Source organism: Bufo bufo, chromosome 10 (genome assembly GCF_905171765.1).
Source record: "Bufo bufo chromosome 10, aBufBuf1.1, whole genome shotgun sequence".
Classification (NCBI taxonomy): domain Eukaryota; kingdom Metazoa; phylum Chordata; class Amphibia; order Anura; family Bufonidae; genus Bufo; species Bufo bufo.
The window spans coordinates 47,660,406-47,677,943 of NC_053398.1; the positions used below are offsets into that span (position 1 = coordinate 47,660,406).

The window sequence follows — 17,538 nt, forward strand, 5'->3', positions numbered from 1 at the left end:
AACACAGCCATGAATAAAGAATGGTACCAAAACACCCTCCAACAGCAACTTCTTCCAACAATCCAACAACAGTTTGGTGAAGAACAATGCATTTTCCAGCACGATGGAGCACCGTGCCATAAGGCAAAAGTGATAACTAAGTGGCTCGGGGACCAAAACATTGACATTTTGGGTCCATGGGCTGGAAACTCCCCAGATCTTAATCCCATTGAGAACTTGTGGTCAATCCTCAAGAGGCGGGTGGACAAACAAAAACCCACTAATTCTGACAAACTCCAAGAAGTGATTATGAAAGAATGGGTTGCTATCAGTCAGGAATTGGCCCAGAAGTTGATTGAGAGCATGCCCAGTCGAATTGCAGAGGTCCTGAAAAAGAAGAGCCAACACTGCAAATACTGACTCTTTGCATAAATGTCATGTAATTGTCGATAAAAGCCTTTGAAACATATGAAGTGCGTGTAATTATATTTCACTACATCACAGAAACAACTGAAACAAAGATCTAAAAGCAGTTTAGCAGCAAACTTTGTGAAAACTAATATTTTTGTCATTCTCAAAACTTTTGGCCACGACTGTATATCTTCCTGAGGTCCGTTCTCCGCGTACCCGTCTGTGACAAACAAAGGAAGAACCAGGGTGCATTAAGAAGCAGATTTATTTCAACTGGGGGCTCTGTCCGGGATAGAACAATACAGCATCTTGGGTAAGTACGGAATATTCCTGTTTTAATGACTGGGGACATTCCGATGCTTTCCGAACAAAGACATGCTGTTGCTTCTTTTTTTAATCCACTTCAGACACACTGAAAGGAATAGTACCTATCTTTAGGCAAGATAGACTATAAATAGACTACTGGCCAAGTCTAACAGATAAATTCTTTAGGGAAGAATTTAAAAGAGGAATCCTTTAGGGAAGGATATAAAAGAGGAATTCTTTTGGGAAGAATTCAAATAGTGTCTGCACCCTGTTTTTTTTTCTTCTTCTTCTTGTCAGCCAATTTCTATCGCTTCTCCTCTGTCGCTTTCTTTATGCTCACTTGTATTTTATGATGTTATGAAGAATTAAGTAATTTTATGCTGAAGGTAAGCAGCAAATTAAGTAATTTTTATGCTGAAGGTAAGTAGCAAATGATACTGTGAAAACTGTACTAACTTTATTGTGTGTCCTGGATAACTGTAAGACGCCCCACTACTTTGGCGAGGGGAAACCCGCTAACCCAAAACTAGTGAAAGCAAGTGACGGTTTGAAGGGATAATACTAACAGTCCATTGAGGAGGAAGTTGAGCATAGACATAAGTCCTCTAATCCAGTTGACAGGATTGTCGGAGCCTTCACGGTTCAGTACAGCCAGTCCTGGGGAGTGTTTTGCTCTGCTTCCGTCTCAATTCAGTTATAAGAAATGGGTGCAAAGCAAGGAAAGGTCTCTCCACCCCCTCGGAATGTAGGAGAAACATGTAATGATTATGTAGCCCGGGTCTGTGGTACTGATTATTATTTAGTTACTCCCTGGGTGGATAATATGGCAGGATGGACAGAAGGGATAAAGAGTATAAATTTGTTCCCTCAGGAAGGGGCTAATGACACCTTCCATATGGATATGGTAAAAGGGTTATGTTTGGGTGACACTGAAGCTTACTCATATTATGGTCCAGACCCCCAGTGGGACATGCAGTATATGATGTTGGGAGGGAAAAATTGGCTTACTTATGCACCATATTGGTATGACAGACCAAATAAAAAGGTTAGGAAACAGAAGGCAGAGAATCAGGAGGGATATAAAAAGAAACATGAGTTAGAAAAATAATAGACAAGGGGTTCACCTCAGAAGCCCCCTCCTCCCTATTTAGAAAATATCCCACAGATATATCCATACCTTTCAAATGATGAGTTAGATTTATTAGCTGCATATACTGCTACCCATATCCAACCACCGACAGCTCCCCAGCTCCCGCAGCCACCTCCGCTGTTGCCACAACCTATGCCTGATCAGAGTGGTCAGGACCCAGCGGCTGGTGCTGTTGGTGATGGGGATGCCATATCTCCCAGGCGCCTTAGATCATATAGATGGGATAGTTGGGCACAATTCCCCCTGGGATTGGAGTAAGGTCCCCTCTATAAGCACTATAGAACCCCTGAATACGCCGGCTGGAAATTATTAATTAAATACTGAGGCAGGCATAGACACAATGTGGGAAGAAATTAAGTGTGAAATGGAGAGGTGTTTTCAGACTAGGTCCTCATTGCCGACTGCTGTAGCCTGCAAACAAAAATCAGGAGAGTCTGTTTATAGACTTTTGGAAGAGGTTTAATGAAGTTTGGACTCTGGAAGCAGGAATGAGTATTCAGGATAATATGCATTCTATGCTCATTCAGACTTTCCTTACCAATCTACAGCCACATCTCCAACTTACTGTGAAAACAAATGATCTCCGAATGGCCTGGTCTTAATAAAGATCAATTCCAAAATAAGTTAATGGAGAAAGATGCAGCGGGTTGTCTTGAAACGGTAGGACCTAAAGAGGCCCATTACCAAACTCAGGATAGGAATTGTCCCTCAAATCAGCCCAATAGGGGAAGTGGCAGGAGAAGGGGTAGAGGGCCATGTTCTGGGAGAGGGGGGAATAATAGAACTCGTTCAGCAGGTTGCTTTAATTGCGGTAAGACTGACCACTGGATCAGTCGATGCCCTTACCCACTTAGGCAACCTGTCCTGAATGATACCCAAACTCAAGGCACCCAACCATATCCACAAGCTCAAGTCAGAGATCTTCCCCCACCACTGCCACAGTCCCAGAATACTACCCCTCATTTTGCCGTAGCCTGGGGGCAGCAGACATCACAATGAGGATGCCCGGGGGACAGTATCCCAGCATTCACTCTCATCACAAACCACTATAAGGAATCACCACTAATTGTGTTAACCATAGAGGGACGTTCTCTCCCTTTTCTTGTGGATTCTGGTGCTACTAGTAGTACTATATGTGAGGATTATTATAGTGGTCCAAGAGAGGACGGTGAACCCTCTGTGGGAATTAATGGGATACTGACCAGATCTTATAAAACTCCTCCCCTCTCGATCTAACATCCATACAAGCACCAGTCAATGTTCACACACAGTTTTAGGATCATTCCAAATTGTCCTGTGAATTTATTAGGGAGATATTTGTTTGTTCTGTTAAAGTTGCAGTTGGGGATTAGCAAGATAGGACATCTACATGTCACATCCTCAGTTATGCCCATTCATGTACCAAAGGATAATTGTTTTTTATATTTGGAATGCCAACCTCAGGATCCGATACTTGATCCGGTTCTTCCTGAGGTTTGGGCAAATACTGACCAAGATGTTGGCCTTATCTCTTGTACACCATATAAGGCAATGCTTAAGCCCGGCGCTGCACCTGTTTACATTAAACAATACCCCCTTTCCCCAGAAAAAGAAAAGGGGATTGAGTCTATGTTAATAGAATTCCTAGAGGCAGGGGTTATTAAGGAAATTATCTCCCCCTATAATACACCTATCAACCTAGTGAGAAAGGCAGATAATACCTTTAGGTTTGTACAGGATCTTAGAGCGGTAAATGCACAGATCATACACATAGCCCCTGTAGTTCCAGATGTACCATCTCTGCTATCAGCTATTCCTGCCCATGCAGAGTTTTTCTCTGTTATTGATCTAAAGAATGCATTTTTTTCTGTCCCAGTTGACAAGGAGACACTGCCACATTTTGCTTTCACATTTAAATTTCGCCAGTATACTTGGTGTAGAATGCCTCAGGGTTATGTAGACTCCCCAGTAGTCTCCTCCATTGTCCTCCAAGTTACACTGCGCCCTTGGACTGCCCCTCATGGTTCTGTCCTTCTACAATATGTGGACGATCTCCTCATATGTAGTCCTACTCGGGAGGCCTGCCAGGCAGACTGTGTTAGTTTATTACTGTGGTTATGTGAATGTGATCACAGAAAAAATGCACCAAACGGATATGCCACTGACTATACTGGCTAGTGATAAATGCAGATATTAAAAGCTGAGACTTTCGCCAATATATTCCTGTCAGGAAAATATCGGAGCCCATCATTGCACCACGTCACAGTCACTCAGCATGGCAAAGGGTCCTACCACTACGCTACCTATGGTGTGAACACGGTCTGAAGGCGATGTAATCCAGCTCGCAGCCAGGCTTCCACACAAACGCCTAGCAGGACAACTAATGCAATGTGAACAAAGCCAAGACTGCAAGCCACGCCCATATCAGACCCTGTGATGGAGGTCACCAGGTGCAAAAGAGTGTTTGAATGCCAGGTAACGGCACATACACTACATATAAAACAAGACAAAAACACAGAAATATAGTGGCAATACTGGAGGAGCGGCTCAACCCCTAACACTGTAGCGTGTTTTACATTGGGGGAGCAGCCCCACCGCATGTGGACCGCAGCAAACGACTATCCCCAGCAAAAAATGCATACGGTGGAGGATGTCGGCGCGGTCCACATGCACCACAAGGGCATCCTACACAAAACGGAGCATTGTGCGGATGTAAATACAATCATATAAATCACAGAAAAAATGCACCAAACGGATATGCCACTGACTATACTGGCTAGTGATAAATGCAGATATTAAAAGCTGAGACTTTCGCCAATATATTCCTGTCAGGAAAATATCGGAGCCCATCATTGCACCACGTCACGGTCACTCAGCATGGCAAAGGGTCCTACCACTACGCTACCTATGGTGTGAACACGGTCTGAAGGCGATGTAATCCAGCTCGCAGCCAGGCTTCCACACAAACGCCTAGCAGGACAACTAATGCAATGTGAACAAAGCCAAGACTGCAAGCCACGCCCATATCAGACCCTGTGATGGAGGTCAGGTTATATGATTGTATTTACATCCGCACAATGCTCAGTTTTGTGTAGGATGCCCTTGTGGTGCATGTGGACCGCGCCGACATCCTCCACCGTATGCATTTTTTGCTGGGGATAGTCGTTTGCTGCGGTCCACATGCGGTGGGGCTGCTCCCCCAATGTAAAACACGCTACAGCGTTAGGGGTTGAGCCGCTCCTCCAGTATTGCCACTATATTTCTGTGTTTTTGTCTAGTTTTATATGTAGTGTATGTGCCGTTACCTGGCATTCAAACACTCTTTTGCACCTGGTGACCTCCATCACAGGGTCTGATATGGGCGTGGCTTGCAGTCTTGGCTTTGTTTACATTGCATTAGTTGTCCTGCTAGGCGTTTGTGTGGAAGCCTGGCTGCGAGCTGGATTACATCGCCTTCAGACCGTGTTCACACCATAGGTAGCGTAGTGGTAGGACCCTTTGCCATGCTGAGTGACCGTGACGTGGTGCAATGATGGGCTCCGATATTTTCCTGACAGGAATATATTGGCGAAAGTCTCAGCTTTTAATATCTGCATTTATCACTAGCCAGTATAGTCAGTGGCATATCCGTTTGGTGCATTTTTTCTGTGATTTATATTATTGTATTTACATCCGCACAATGCTCCGTTTTGTGTAGGATGCCCTTGTGGTGCATGTGGACCGCGCCGACATCCTCCACCGTATGCATTTTTTGCTGGGGATAGTCGTTTGCTGCGGTCCACATGCGGTGGGGCTGCTCCCCCAATGTAAAACACGCTACAGTGTTAGGGGTTGAGCCGCTCCTCCAGTATTGCCACTATATTTCTGTGTTTTTGTTATGTGAATGTGGTCACAAAGTTTCTAGGAAGAAATTACAATGGTGTATGGAAAGTGTTCTCTATCCTATTGGCCATTATCTGAAGACTGCAATCGTCAGCTCAGCATATACTAACAGGGCCGGTTTTAGGTGAAATGGGGCCCTGGGGCGAAAAACAATAAGGGCCCCCCACACACACGACACTTGCTGACTTTAACGTCCCCCCCATCACTACAGAAATACAGCGCCCCATACCTCTTACATCCAGTGACGTCTCCTTTGATGTATTTGGGCTTTGTTCTCAGTAAAGGTGAGAGGAAAATCAGCCATGCCAGAATTACCTCCGTACTGGGTCTGCCCCGCCCACAAACCAAGAAAGACATGTTGACCTTTCTTGGCATGATTGGTTACTGCCGCCAATGGATTGCTGATTGTTCCTACTATGATAATATTCTGAGACAAGCCACTAATACTGAGATGCCTGACTTCATTAAATGGTCTGATGAAATGTTACAAGCTTTTAGTCATTTGAATTGTGCGATGGTTTCAAGTCCTGGTTTGGGCCTACCCGACTATAGCGTGATGTTTCGCTTATTTGCCAGGGACAATTGTAAAACCATGGCAGGAGTCCTGGCGAAAGATCATGGAGGCAAATTCCGCCCTGTTGCTTTTTTCTCAAAAGTGGTTCCCGTACAGGTTCAGGGCATGCCTGCGTGTCTCAGGAGTTTGGCAGCCTGTGCTATGGTCGCTGAGATGGCCACACCTATCACCCTAGGTCATCCCACCACTCTGCATACCTCACACAATGTTCAGGCCCTATTGAGGAACATACATACACAACATATGTCAGCACAAAGACTGAGTGGATATGAAGTTTTGTTGCTATCTAATCCTCAACTTCATATCAAATACTCAGCACCCACATTCGGTCCAATGGCTATACTGAATGCCCTACTTGGCTACAAGGGAGAGCAGGATGATTTGCCTCCTCCCCATGCATGTAATGAACTTATACATTAACATACCTCACCTAAGCCTGACTTACAGTCCACACCCATTGAAGCAGCACCTGATATTTTTGTGGATGGATCTTGTTCCCGCCCTAATGACAACACTTATCATGCAGGATACGCTGTGGTTCAACTCCCTGATGTTATACTGGAATCGAATACTATACCTTTTCAGTCGGCCCAAGCAGCTGAACTGATTGCCCTCACTAGAGCTTGTTGTCTTTTTGAGGGGAGAGATGTAAATGTATACACCGATTCCAAGTATGCCTTTGGGGTTGTGCATGATCATGGGGTAATCTGGCAGAGGAGAGGCCTCATAGCTGCAGATGGGAGACAAATCTCACATTCCACCCTAGTACATGATCTCCTTGCCGCCATCCAATTACCAATCAAAGTTGCTATTATCCATTGTAAGGCACATACTGGTCTCCAAACACACATAGCTAAAGGGAATGCCCTAGCTGATCAGGCAGCAAAAGAGGCTGCTATTAGAACGGCAGCAACAATTCAAATGCCCTCACTAGTTCCAGACATTACCCTTACTGACAATCTATTGCTCAGCCTCCAGGATTTGGCTCCCAGTAGTGACAAAATAGAATGGCAGTCGGTAGGTGCAGTACAAGACCCGAATACAGGTTTTATCTGCAAAGAGGGGAAGCCATGTATCCCAGTTGCAAGCGCCCCGATTTTAATTGCACAATATCATGGTCTTGGCCATAGGGGGGCGCAGGCAACCACTGACCTCATTCAGAGAGATTTTTTTATACCAGGTCTTAGATCAAGGTACAATCTTATGTTTCACGGTGTATTATATGTCTCAGAAACAATCCAAATAATTCAAAGAAGGCCCAACATCAGCATCTGAATTACCCGACCTCACCATTCACTCACTTACAAATTGACTTCACACATATCCCAAAGACAGGAAGAAAGCAGGAGTATGCCCTTGTAATTGTGGATATGTTCTCTAGATGGCCGGAGGTCTTTCCTATCACCAATAAAACCACACAAATTGTGGTAAAAATTTTGTTACAAGAGATCATCCCCAGATGGGGGTGTCCTGTTCAAATTGACTCAGATAATGGCCCAGCTTTTGCGTCCAGGGTATGTAAGGAGCTTTCCAAAGCCCTTAGGATTGACTGGAAATTTAATCTTCCTTATCACCCGCAGAGTTCAGGGGTAGTAGAAAGAATGAATAGAACAATTAAAGAGAAAATAAGCAAAATTACTGGAGGCACATTCACTAATTGGAAAAAGTTTTTGCCTATAGCCCTAGCAGAAATTAGGATGCAACCTAATAAGAATACTGGTTACTCGCCATTTGAGGTCCTAATGGGAAGACCCTTCCCCACCCCTTGGGGTCCAAAGGCCCCTGTGATAAAAAAAGGGGATCTAGAAGTAGAACAGGCAGAATATGTGAGGAAACTTGTAGAAACTTTAGATCAAATTGAACGAGATGTTGCTCGTGCCTCTCCTTTCTCTCCACAGGAACCTACACATCCTTTCCAACCAGGAGACGTGGTGATAGTCCAGCGCCTGGCAAAAGGACGAAAACAGACTGAGTTCCCGTTTGGACCACCCACCCAAGTGGTAGCAGTCACCAGAACAGCGATTCTCACAGAAGAGGCTCCAATCTGGATTCACGCTAGCAGAGTGAAAAGGGTCCCTGAGGCGGCTTCTCTGGTGACAGACAAAGACAAAGAGGGTGAAGCAGGTGTGAATTCCCTGAACAAAGAGGGGAGCTCAGAAGAAGTTTCCCTAAAAAGTGCCTTGCCACAGGCTGAAGATGATGACGCCACAATATTCTGGGAGATTTGTTTGTCTGCTGATAATTATTAATCTTTGTGTTTTCTTGCCAGTCTGGCTTATTACTACATGTATTTATCACCCAGAGGAGATGAGTTTCTTCTGTGGTGCAGCAAATAATCAGTCAGTAAATAAAAGAGATCAGGAGCAAGATCCCTTTGCTCCCGCCCCTTTTTATTCTGAACAGAATAGTATAGTCAAGATGGCAAATGCCCTAAATGTTAGTTCATTATGCCTTAAAGACTTACAGAGCCCACGGGATCTTATACAAACATGTGTTATTGCTGTGCCTACACCCGATGAATCCCTCCATGAAGTCTGGTCGATGGCTAACAATATACAATCTTTTCTTCCCTTGTATGACTTCTGTGGGGAGTATCAGAAATCAGGAAATAGCAGGGATAATATTAGAATAAATACTATTAATGTGACTACAGCAGATACTTGTTTTACCTTTTCCCAAGATATGACTTTATATTGTGATGGTAGAGACATAAAAAGTGGACTACCTAAGAATAGTGTATATGATTATATTGACGACACCTGTAAAAAGAATAGTAGACTTGCTAGCTCCCTGAATAATTCCATGAGTTGTAATAAGACCATTGTGACTCCCAGTTTTATCTATAATTTAATGCTCCCTAAGGGATGGTTTTTGTCTTGTGGTAACAGCACTAACAATTACATTCCTGCTAATGTTATTGGAGGTCCCTGTGCATTATCCAGGCTGACTTTGGCCCTTCCCAGTCAACCCCCTGTCAGGAGAGCGTACAGATCAGTTACCAAGACTTTATCAGAAGACAGTGACTCTACTTTACCCCTTCTCAGCCGTACAGAATACACAAGTTTGGGCGCCTCTATATTAGGAGTGCCTGGACTGGCTATATATAATACTCGTACTATAAATTCTATTGCATGTGACTTAGCTAAATCTCTGAATCATACCTCTATGGCCTTATCAGATATGCTTTTAGATATACAAGGTATAAGAGGAGCAGTGCTAGAAACTAGATTTGCTGTGGATTATTTGTTACTTAAACATAATCTAGGATGTCAAGATTTTAAAGGAATGTGTTGTTTTAATTTATCTGACCATTCCAGATCAATCCAGTCCCATATTCAAGGGTTACATGAAATTGCTAATAATATCAAGAAAGATGTTGATTCATTCTCTTGGTGGGACTGGTTATTGAGCTGGCTGCCAGCTTGGAGTTGGTTGAGAACATTATTTATCAGTATTATAATTATAATTGCTTCCTTGATTGTTATATGTTGTTGTATCCAATGTATCCCTTCCCTCATACAGATGTTTTGCGTAATGTGTCCAAAACCCACAGACCTTGGACAATCATATGCTACTTACCTCTCTATGAGAGAAAAAAGATAAGTCATATTCATGACTTAAGAGGGGATTGAAGGGTTAAATAGAATACGCTATATGATCTGTATGCGGGACAGGATGCTGGGTGACATCATTCTAGAGGGAGAAAATGTTTACATTAGCCTTATGTCCATATAGGGAATGGAGTCTGCCCAGCAACAGTGAATATGTGAGTCACATCTGTTTCTAATATGTGTGGAAGAATGTCTATAAAGGTGCTGAATTATGAGAATAAAGCCAGAACGGTTTCAGAAATACGCCTGTGTGTATATCTTCCTGAGGTCCCTTCTCCGGGTACCCGTCTGTGACAAACAAAGGAAGAACCAGGGTGCATTAAGAAGCAGATTTCTTTCAATACCCCAGGCAAATTTTGACTTAAAGTTACTTTTATTCAACCAGCAAGTTTGCTCAAATGTAAATAAAAGCTGAGAAATGTTTTGTTTTCCACAATAATGCCTCTTGTACATCGTCTTATTATCTTTTGGGAGACTCCTATGTCATGTCCCGTGAAAAAATTACTTGCTGGTTGAATGAAAGTAACTTTAAGTCAAAATTTGCCAGGGGTATGAATAATTATGGGCAGCACTGTATGTATTGGAGCATGCTCCCTACATCATTCCTAAAAAGGTTTTTCAACAGTTCAATTCTATACTGTCACCATTTATCTGGGGACCCAATAGGCATAAACTTTCCTTAGATACCCTATGTCGGCCGAGAGGAGCTGGGGGTATGTCCTTACCAGATTTATATATCTACTATCTGGCGGGACAATTGCGGCACCTGAGGGCATGGGTGACACTAGATGGCCACATGTCCAGATCAGAGAAACATTTGGCTGAATTTCTGAATATACAAACATTATGGCATGTTCTTGAACAGCCACATCTCTTTCCTGGACAACTGTTACCATTACATAGGCTGGGTATACAAATATGGAAAGCTTGCAAAAATCTGCATAACTTTGAAGGCCACATTCCTGACACTCCTCTATGGGATAACCCTATGTTTCCTTCCCTGCTATCCTTACCTGGAATCCAATTCTGGAAGCAGCATACTGGGGAATGTTTATAATGATAACATCTTCTGCACCTTTGACACCCTGAGTACTAGACATGATCTGCCTAGAACCTCCTTTCATAAATACTTACAAATTCGACATGCTCTGCAGTCGCATTATGGAACCAACCGAGTTGCTATTACCAATTTCCCCATGATTGGAGTGATCCGCTCTCAAGGCCCCAAGGGATTAATCTCCGTGCTTTATACCCATCTTCTGAATGCAAAGCTTAAACCCAATCCATTAAAGATTGTCTCCAAATGGAAGACGTTGATACCAGATCTGACCGACGATGATACAGAGAAGATGTTGGAATCACCCTTGCTGGTATCTCAAGCTATAAATAACAGGTTCATACAGCTTTGTATAATACATCATGGTTTTATTTCTCCTTTACGTCTATTTAAAATCGGTACTCTGTCGCATTCTAGATGCCATAGGTGTACCATAGAGGGAGCTGACTTTTGGCACCTAATGTGGGCATTCCCAAGCATTCAGGTGTTTTGGATAAATGTTACTGATTTCCTGTCTGATCTTCTGGGACATATAGTCCCTAGGACTCCCAAATTCAGTCTTTTTGGTATTATTGACAAAGAAATCTATGACCATTATGTCAGAATATTCTTGAGAGAAACCTTATTTTTGGCCCGCAAAGCAGTCGCAATTAGATGGATGGGGGAGAGGGGCCCTTCACTAAATCAATGGAAGACATTGGTGAACACTGTTATTCCATATGAAAATATAGTGTATAAGTATAGGGGTTGTGTCTCCAAGTTCTCGAAAATATGGGGAATGTGGTGTTCTTCACCACATTCAATGTACTCACATAGATTGTTAACTGACTCTCTTGCTACCATATTTTAGCGAATGTGATCTTGTATAATAAAATGATACTAATATTATGTATAAACATTGTTTAACTATAATGTAAACAAAATTTGACATAGTACGGCTTATTTTTGTTGTACATGCTATTTTGTGTGTATTTTTGCATACCTTGTGTACTTCATTCGTTCAATAAAACGGATAAAAAAAAAAAATTACATCAGATGACAATATACAGGCTCTTAGAAGATAGTAGCCGGATAGAGGCGTGTAGTAACACAACTTTGGGGTGTTACAATTGCATAGAGCAGGAAGAGCTGAGCAGATGTGGGAAAAGATTGGGAAAACATGTGATTTTTACATATATATCCCTGCTTTTCCTGAAGTTAGAACCGCCCCTGTGTACAGCTCTGTATACACACATAGGTAATGCTATCATTTAGCTTGAGAGAATCGAGCTTCAGATCTTAGATAGCCCATAGCAACCAATCCACCTTTAATTTTTGACAGCTCCTTTGGAAAATGAAAGGTGGAATCTGATTGGTGGCTTTGGGTAACTAGGCCAGTTCTACTTTAGACCAGTTTTGATAAATACCCCCCAGTGTCTGGGAAAATAGAGATTTCCATTTCTGTGCATTAGCTAGACTGTTAGGCCTCATGCACACGGCCATTGCCTGCCGTGGCCCATATTGCGGCCTGCAAACACTTGAATGAGTGCACAATCCAGAGGTGCAATGCGGAATGGAGGCACGGAACCCCATGAAAGCACTACGGAATGCAGCTGTGGGGTTTCTCTCTGTGCCTCCGCACCGCAAAAAAATATAAAAATAGTTGAATGGGTCTTGATCCGTCTGCAGAATCAGCATGGATGTTGCCCGTGTATTGGGGGCCGCAAATTGGAGCTCCCAGTCTGGGGAAGAAGCCAAGGCCTGTGGAAGCCAGGACTCTCTAATGACATATGTGGTATACACTATCGTTTGTGTTTTGGGGAACTGGGTGGTAGGCCTACTAGTGAGGGAAAGTGATGTGTAGTTAGTGGTCAAATGACTGAGGATTTTGGTGGAGATTCATCAACACTGGTGTAATGGAAAACTGGCTTAGGCTACTTTCATACTAGCTTTAATATTTTCCGGTATTGAGATCCGTCATAGATCCGTCATAGGATCTCAATACCAGAAAAAAACTCCTCCGTTTTGTCCCTATTCATTGTCAATGGGGACAAAACGTAACTGAACAGAACGGAATGCTCCACAATGCATTCCGTTCCGTTCTCATACCAGAGAGCAAACCGCAGCATGCTGTGGGTTGCTTTCCGTCCTGGGATGCGGAGCAAAACGTATCCGTCATGACCCACAATGCAAGTCATTGGGGACGGATCTGTTTTCTCTGACACAATCTGACACAATAGAAAATGGATCCGTCCCCATTGACTTTATGTCATTGGTATGTTAAAGATAATACAACCGGATCCATTTATAACGGATGCAGATGGTTGTATTATCAGTTAAGGAAACGTTTTTGCTGAACCCTGCCAGATCCAGCGAAAATGCTAGTGTGAAAGTAGCCTTAGTTGCCCATAGCAACCAATCAAATTCTACCTTGAATTTTCCAAAGGAGCTGTCAAAAATGAAAGGTGGAATCTGATTGGTTGCTATGGGCAACCAAGCCAGTTCTACTTTGCACCAGTTTGATAAATTACCCTATTTGTTTTTAATGCTGTTTCCGGACAGCATTAAAATGTATTCGATGAATTACTATGGTATTCCTATCTGCGTCTTTAAAAACATTTTAAAATAGGAATCCGAATGGTCACGAAGTACCAGGCAGTACCAAAGCTCACTTCAGATTCCTATTTTTTAAATGTTTTTAAAGGCGCAGATAGGAACACTGTAATAATTTACCTTAGTCTTGTGCGATTTTTTAAACAAAATTTTGCTCCACGAAACCAATACATTATAATGCAGTACAGAAACAGCATTAAAAACTAAGCTTTTGAACTAATCGACTTTGGATCTTTGATCCAAAGCTTTATTCACTCAAGCCTACTATCAATCACTGATAACATCTTGTACGTGTACAACTGAAGTCAGAAAAAGCAGAGATATAAATGTATAAATGAGACATTTTACAGAATCTTTTCCCACAAAGCTATATATCAATCTGCTTGGCTCCTGCTCCTCCTTCTGCCTGTAGGTTGCACTGCATTTCATGGTACTCTTGAATTGTAAATATATTGAACTAAAGTACCGTACTTGATGTGAGTTTTGCCTGGTGGTATATAGAAAGTATATACCTCAATGGAAATTCTTCATTTATATGTCTATAAATAATAGCTGAGTACACATCAGAACCTGAACATTTAGACAGGGATTGTGCAACATAGGCCCTTGGTATTTCGTATATAACTTATATGGATTTTGCCCCAATTTGGATCCATTGCAAAATCCAAAGTGGATTTTACCTGTGCTTATTACAGCCACTGTGGGCGTACTCTCAAAGGAAATGTGTCACCAGGAAATTCACTTCTAAACCGGTCACAATGCCTACAGTATCTCATCTGAAGTTAATGATACCTCACACCTAGCCTTGCTTTATTCTAGAAAAAAAAATACTTGTAATCCACATGCAAATCAGCAGTTTAAAGGGAACCTGGTACCATAAAAATGCAATGTAAGCTGCAGGCAGCATGTTATAGAACAGGAGGAGAAAAACAGACTGATAGGTAGTTTTATGGGAAAAGGTTCAGTAAATCTTGTAATTTATACATTTTAAATGAATGTTCAATCTGGGCTTTGAAGTCATGGAGGCGGTCCTTACAGTGATTGACAGCTATCTCTATACACAGTCGTAGAGGGGAGGCTGTCAAAGTCCAGAATAAGGAGTGATTTAAATGAATAAAATACATGTTATACTGAATTTTTCCCCACAAAACTATATATCAATCTCTTCCACTTCTCCTGATATAGAACATGCTGCAGGTTCCCTTTAAGTTCACCAAGGGCAAGCCCCTTTCTGCACCCTTGCTTCTCTAGATTTCTCTGCCAGACCCTCCCTCTCCTTCTTGATTGACAGGACCTGGTGAGATGTCAATGCAAGAGCATGGCTCTGTCAATCCAGAAGGAGTGAGAGGGGATATCAGAGGAACCAGGAGGAGTAAGGGTGCACAGACTGGTTTGGGCCTGCCCTCAGTGCACTTAACTTTCCATTTGCATATTTATTTATTTTATGCACTTATATAGCGCTGACATATTCCGCAGCGCTTTACAGGCATTAGCATTAAGCTGTCCCCAATGGGGCTCACAATAGGGCTCTAGGTTCCCTATCAGTATGTCTTTGGTGTGTAGGAGGAAACCGGAGAACCCGGAGGAAACCCATGCGAAAACACAGGGAGAACATACAAAGTAGATGCAGATGTTGTCCTTGGTCGGATTCGAACCCAGGACCCCAGCACTGCAAGTGCTAACCTCTGAGCCACTGTGCATTTGGATGAAAAAAACTTTTTCTCCAGAATAAATGCAATGGATTGCAAAGTAAAAGGTATCATCACATTCAACTGAGCTAGCCTTACAACGCCCTGGTGTAAAAGTGAATTGACCCTGATTTATCAAGGCTGGCATCTGCTATGCCTGTCTTGGTGGACTTAGGGTACTTTCACACTTGCGTTGTTTGATTCCGGCAGGCAGTTCCGTTGCCTGAACTGACTGCTTGATCAGGCAAACTGTATGCAAACGTATGTCATTTTTTCTTACTGATCAGGCATTTTTCAGACTGATCAGGATCCTGGCAGAAAAATGCATTGCAATACCGGATCCGTTTTTCCGGTGTCATCAGGCAAAACGGATCAGGCATTTATTTTTTTTCTCATTTTTAGAGGTCTGCACATGCGCAGATCGGAAGGACGGATCCGGCATTCCGGTATTTTGAATGCACTAATACATTCCTATGGGAAAAAATGCCGGATCCGGCATTCAGGCAAGTCTTCAGTTTTTTTCGCCGGAGATAAAACCGTAGCATGCTGCGGTTTTCTCTTTTGCCTGATCAGTCAAAATGACTGAACTGAAGACATCCTGATGCATCCTGAATGGATTACTCTCCATTCAGAATGCATAGGGATATGCCTGATCAGTTATTTTCCGGTATAGAGCCCCTGTGACGGATCTCTATGCCGGAAAAGAAAAACGCTAATGTGAAAGTAGCCTAAGCCCTGATGGAGGAGGCATCTAATTTATGATGAGATCCAGGCTAAAATCTACGGCAGCTCAGAGCTGCCCTAGATTTCAGTCATTATTTACCCCAGTTTCTGGTGTAAATAATGATAAATGTGCCAGGGCCCTGTCCCACCCACACCCCGGCCTTGTCATGCTTCTTTTTTGGAAAGTTGACGAGGGTGAGGTAAAAATTGGCAACTGCGACTAAAAAATTTACAATGGCATTTAAAAAGTTCAAAACCTCAATTTTGGGGCTTTTTAACTCCAGAAAATTGTAATAGGGGAAACTACCCTAAAAGTATAAAATGACTCCTGTAATTATTTGTACCATTCTCCAAGTTTTGAAATTGTTTTGTGTGCAGGAGCTTCTTTTATTGCTTTACATACTCTGCAGTAATGAGTCTGCCAGTTAGTATCTGCAACGGGATGAAGTCTGGACCTCCATGTAAAATACTGCTGGTAAGCTTTCTCATCATTGTCTAATTTTAAAATATATTTAGCAAGCTCTTCAGGCGTGGAGAAATCATCAACATGTAGAAAAGAGTCTTTCGGAATAAAGCGCTCATAGTTTTTTCGAGGAGGTCCCAATACAACTGGCACACAACCAGATTTAAATGCATTCTTCCACAGTTTCTTTGTAATATAATCTTCATGAACTGAGTTTTCAAAGGCGAAATAAAACTTGTATTTGGACAATGTTTTTATATGATCCTTTCTTGGGAGAGCTAAATGCTGCCTTCCATATATGTCTACAGGAAGAAATTTCTTGAGTTCCTGATAATATCGTACTCTTTTAGAATTTGGGTTCCAGTTACTGATTGCCCAGGCTACCAGCTTGGTCTTTGGTGGAATTGTGAAGTTCTCTTCTCGTTGATTCGGCTCTAGCCAGCCATAAGGTGAGAAAATATCTGAATCAGCTCTATAAGACATTGTGAGGTTGATGAGATTATCCATAAAATGCAAGTTTGGGCTGTGTGATGGAGACTCCAAGTTAAACCATACCCAATGCTGATTTGGTGGTCTTGGCATCTGAGGTAACTGTTTCCTCGAATAACATACATCTCTGTGATGCATAACAGTTGCATCTGCAGAAGAATACAAGGTTCTGTTAGCTGTGTAAAAGCATCCAGAAATATCAGTGTATGATGGACATTTATTAAGTGGAAATGTGTTACCAAATGGCCAGGTCCAAACAAGGATGATCTTCGTGTCTTTAACTGGCTCTTGATGTATGCTTGTATAGGAAAATTCATTACTTGACGCAGAGCGATTTGCATGGTTATATAATGAAAAAAAAAGGATGGCAAGGCAAAACTGTGCAATGAAAAGCATGAAAGTAGTCTTCAGTGTCATAGTCTTCCCTTGATGCTCCATTCATATAACTAGAATTAATGAAACAGCTTGTAACTGGAGATGAAACCGTTTTCATAAGTATCATACCTATTGGAGAAAGGAGCAGAATATAATTATATCATGAACATTGAGCCAAGTTTTTCTTTAATATAAACTTATTAATAATTAGAGTGTATCAGCCCTAAATGACAACACATTTTAGCAATTTTGCAAGGCC

The 17,538-nt window shown here is 42.3% G+C and overlaps 1 protein-coding gene across 1 annotated transcript; it reads right to left on the reverse strand.

Annotated features, from left to right (window-relative positions):
* Positions 1–16,155: 16,155 nt before the first annotated feature.
* LOC120980031 (4-galactosyl-N-acetylglucosaminide 3-alpha-L-fucosyltransferase FUT6-like) lies at positions 16,156–17,195 on the reverse strand (the record flags this gene model as incomplete). The annotated part of the gene is made up of 1 exon (XM_040408897.1): positions 16,156–17,195. A coding segment is annotated over one exon (909 nt), but the record flags the coding sequence as incomplete, so codon positions are not given.
* Positions 17,196–17,538: the final 343 nt, after the last annotated feature.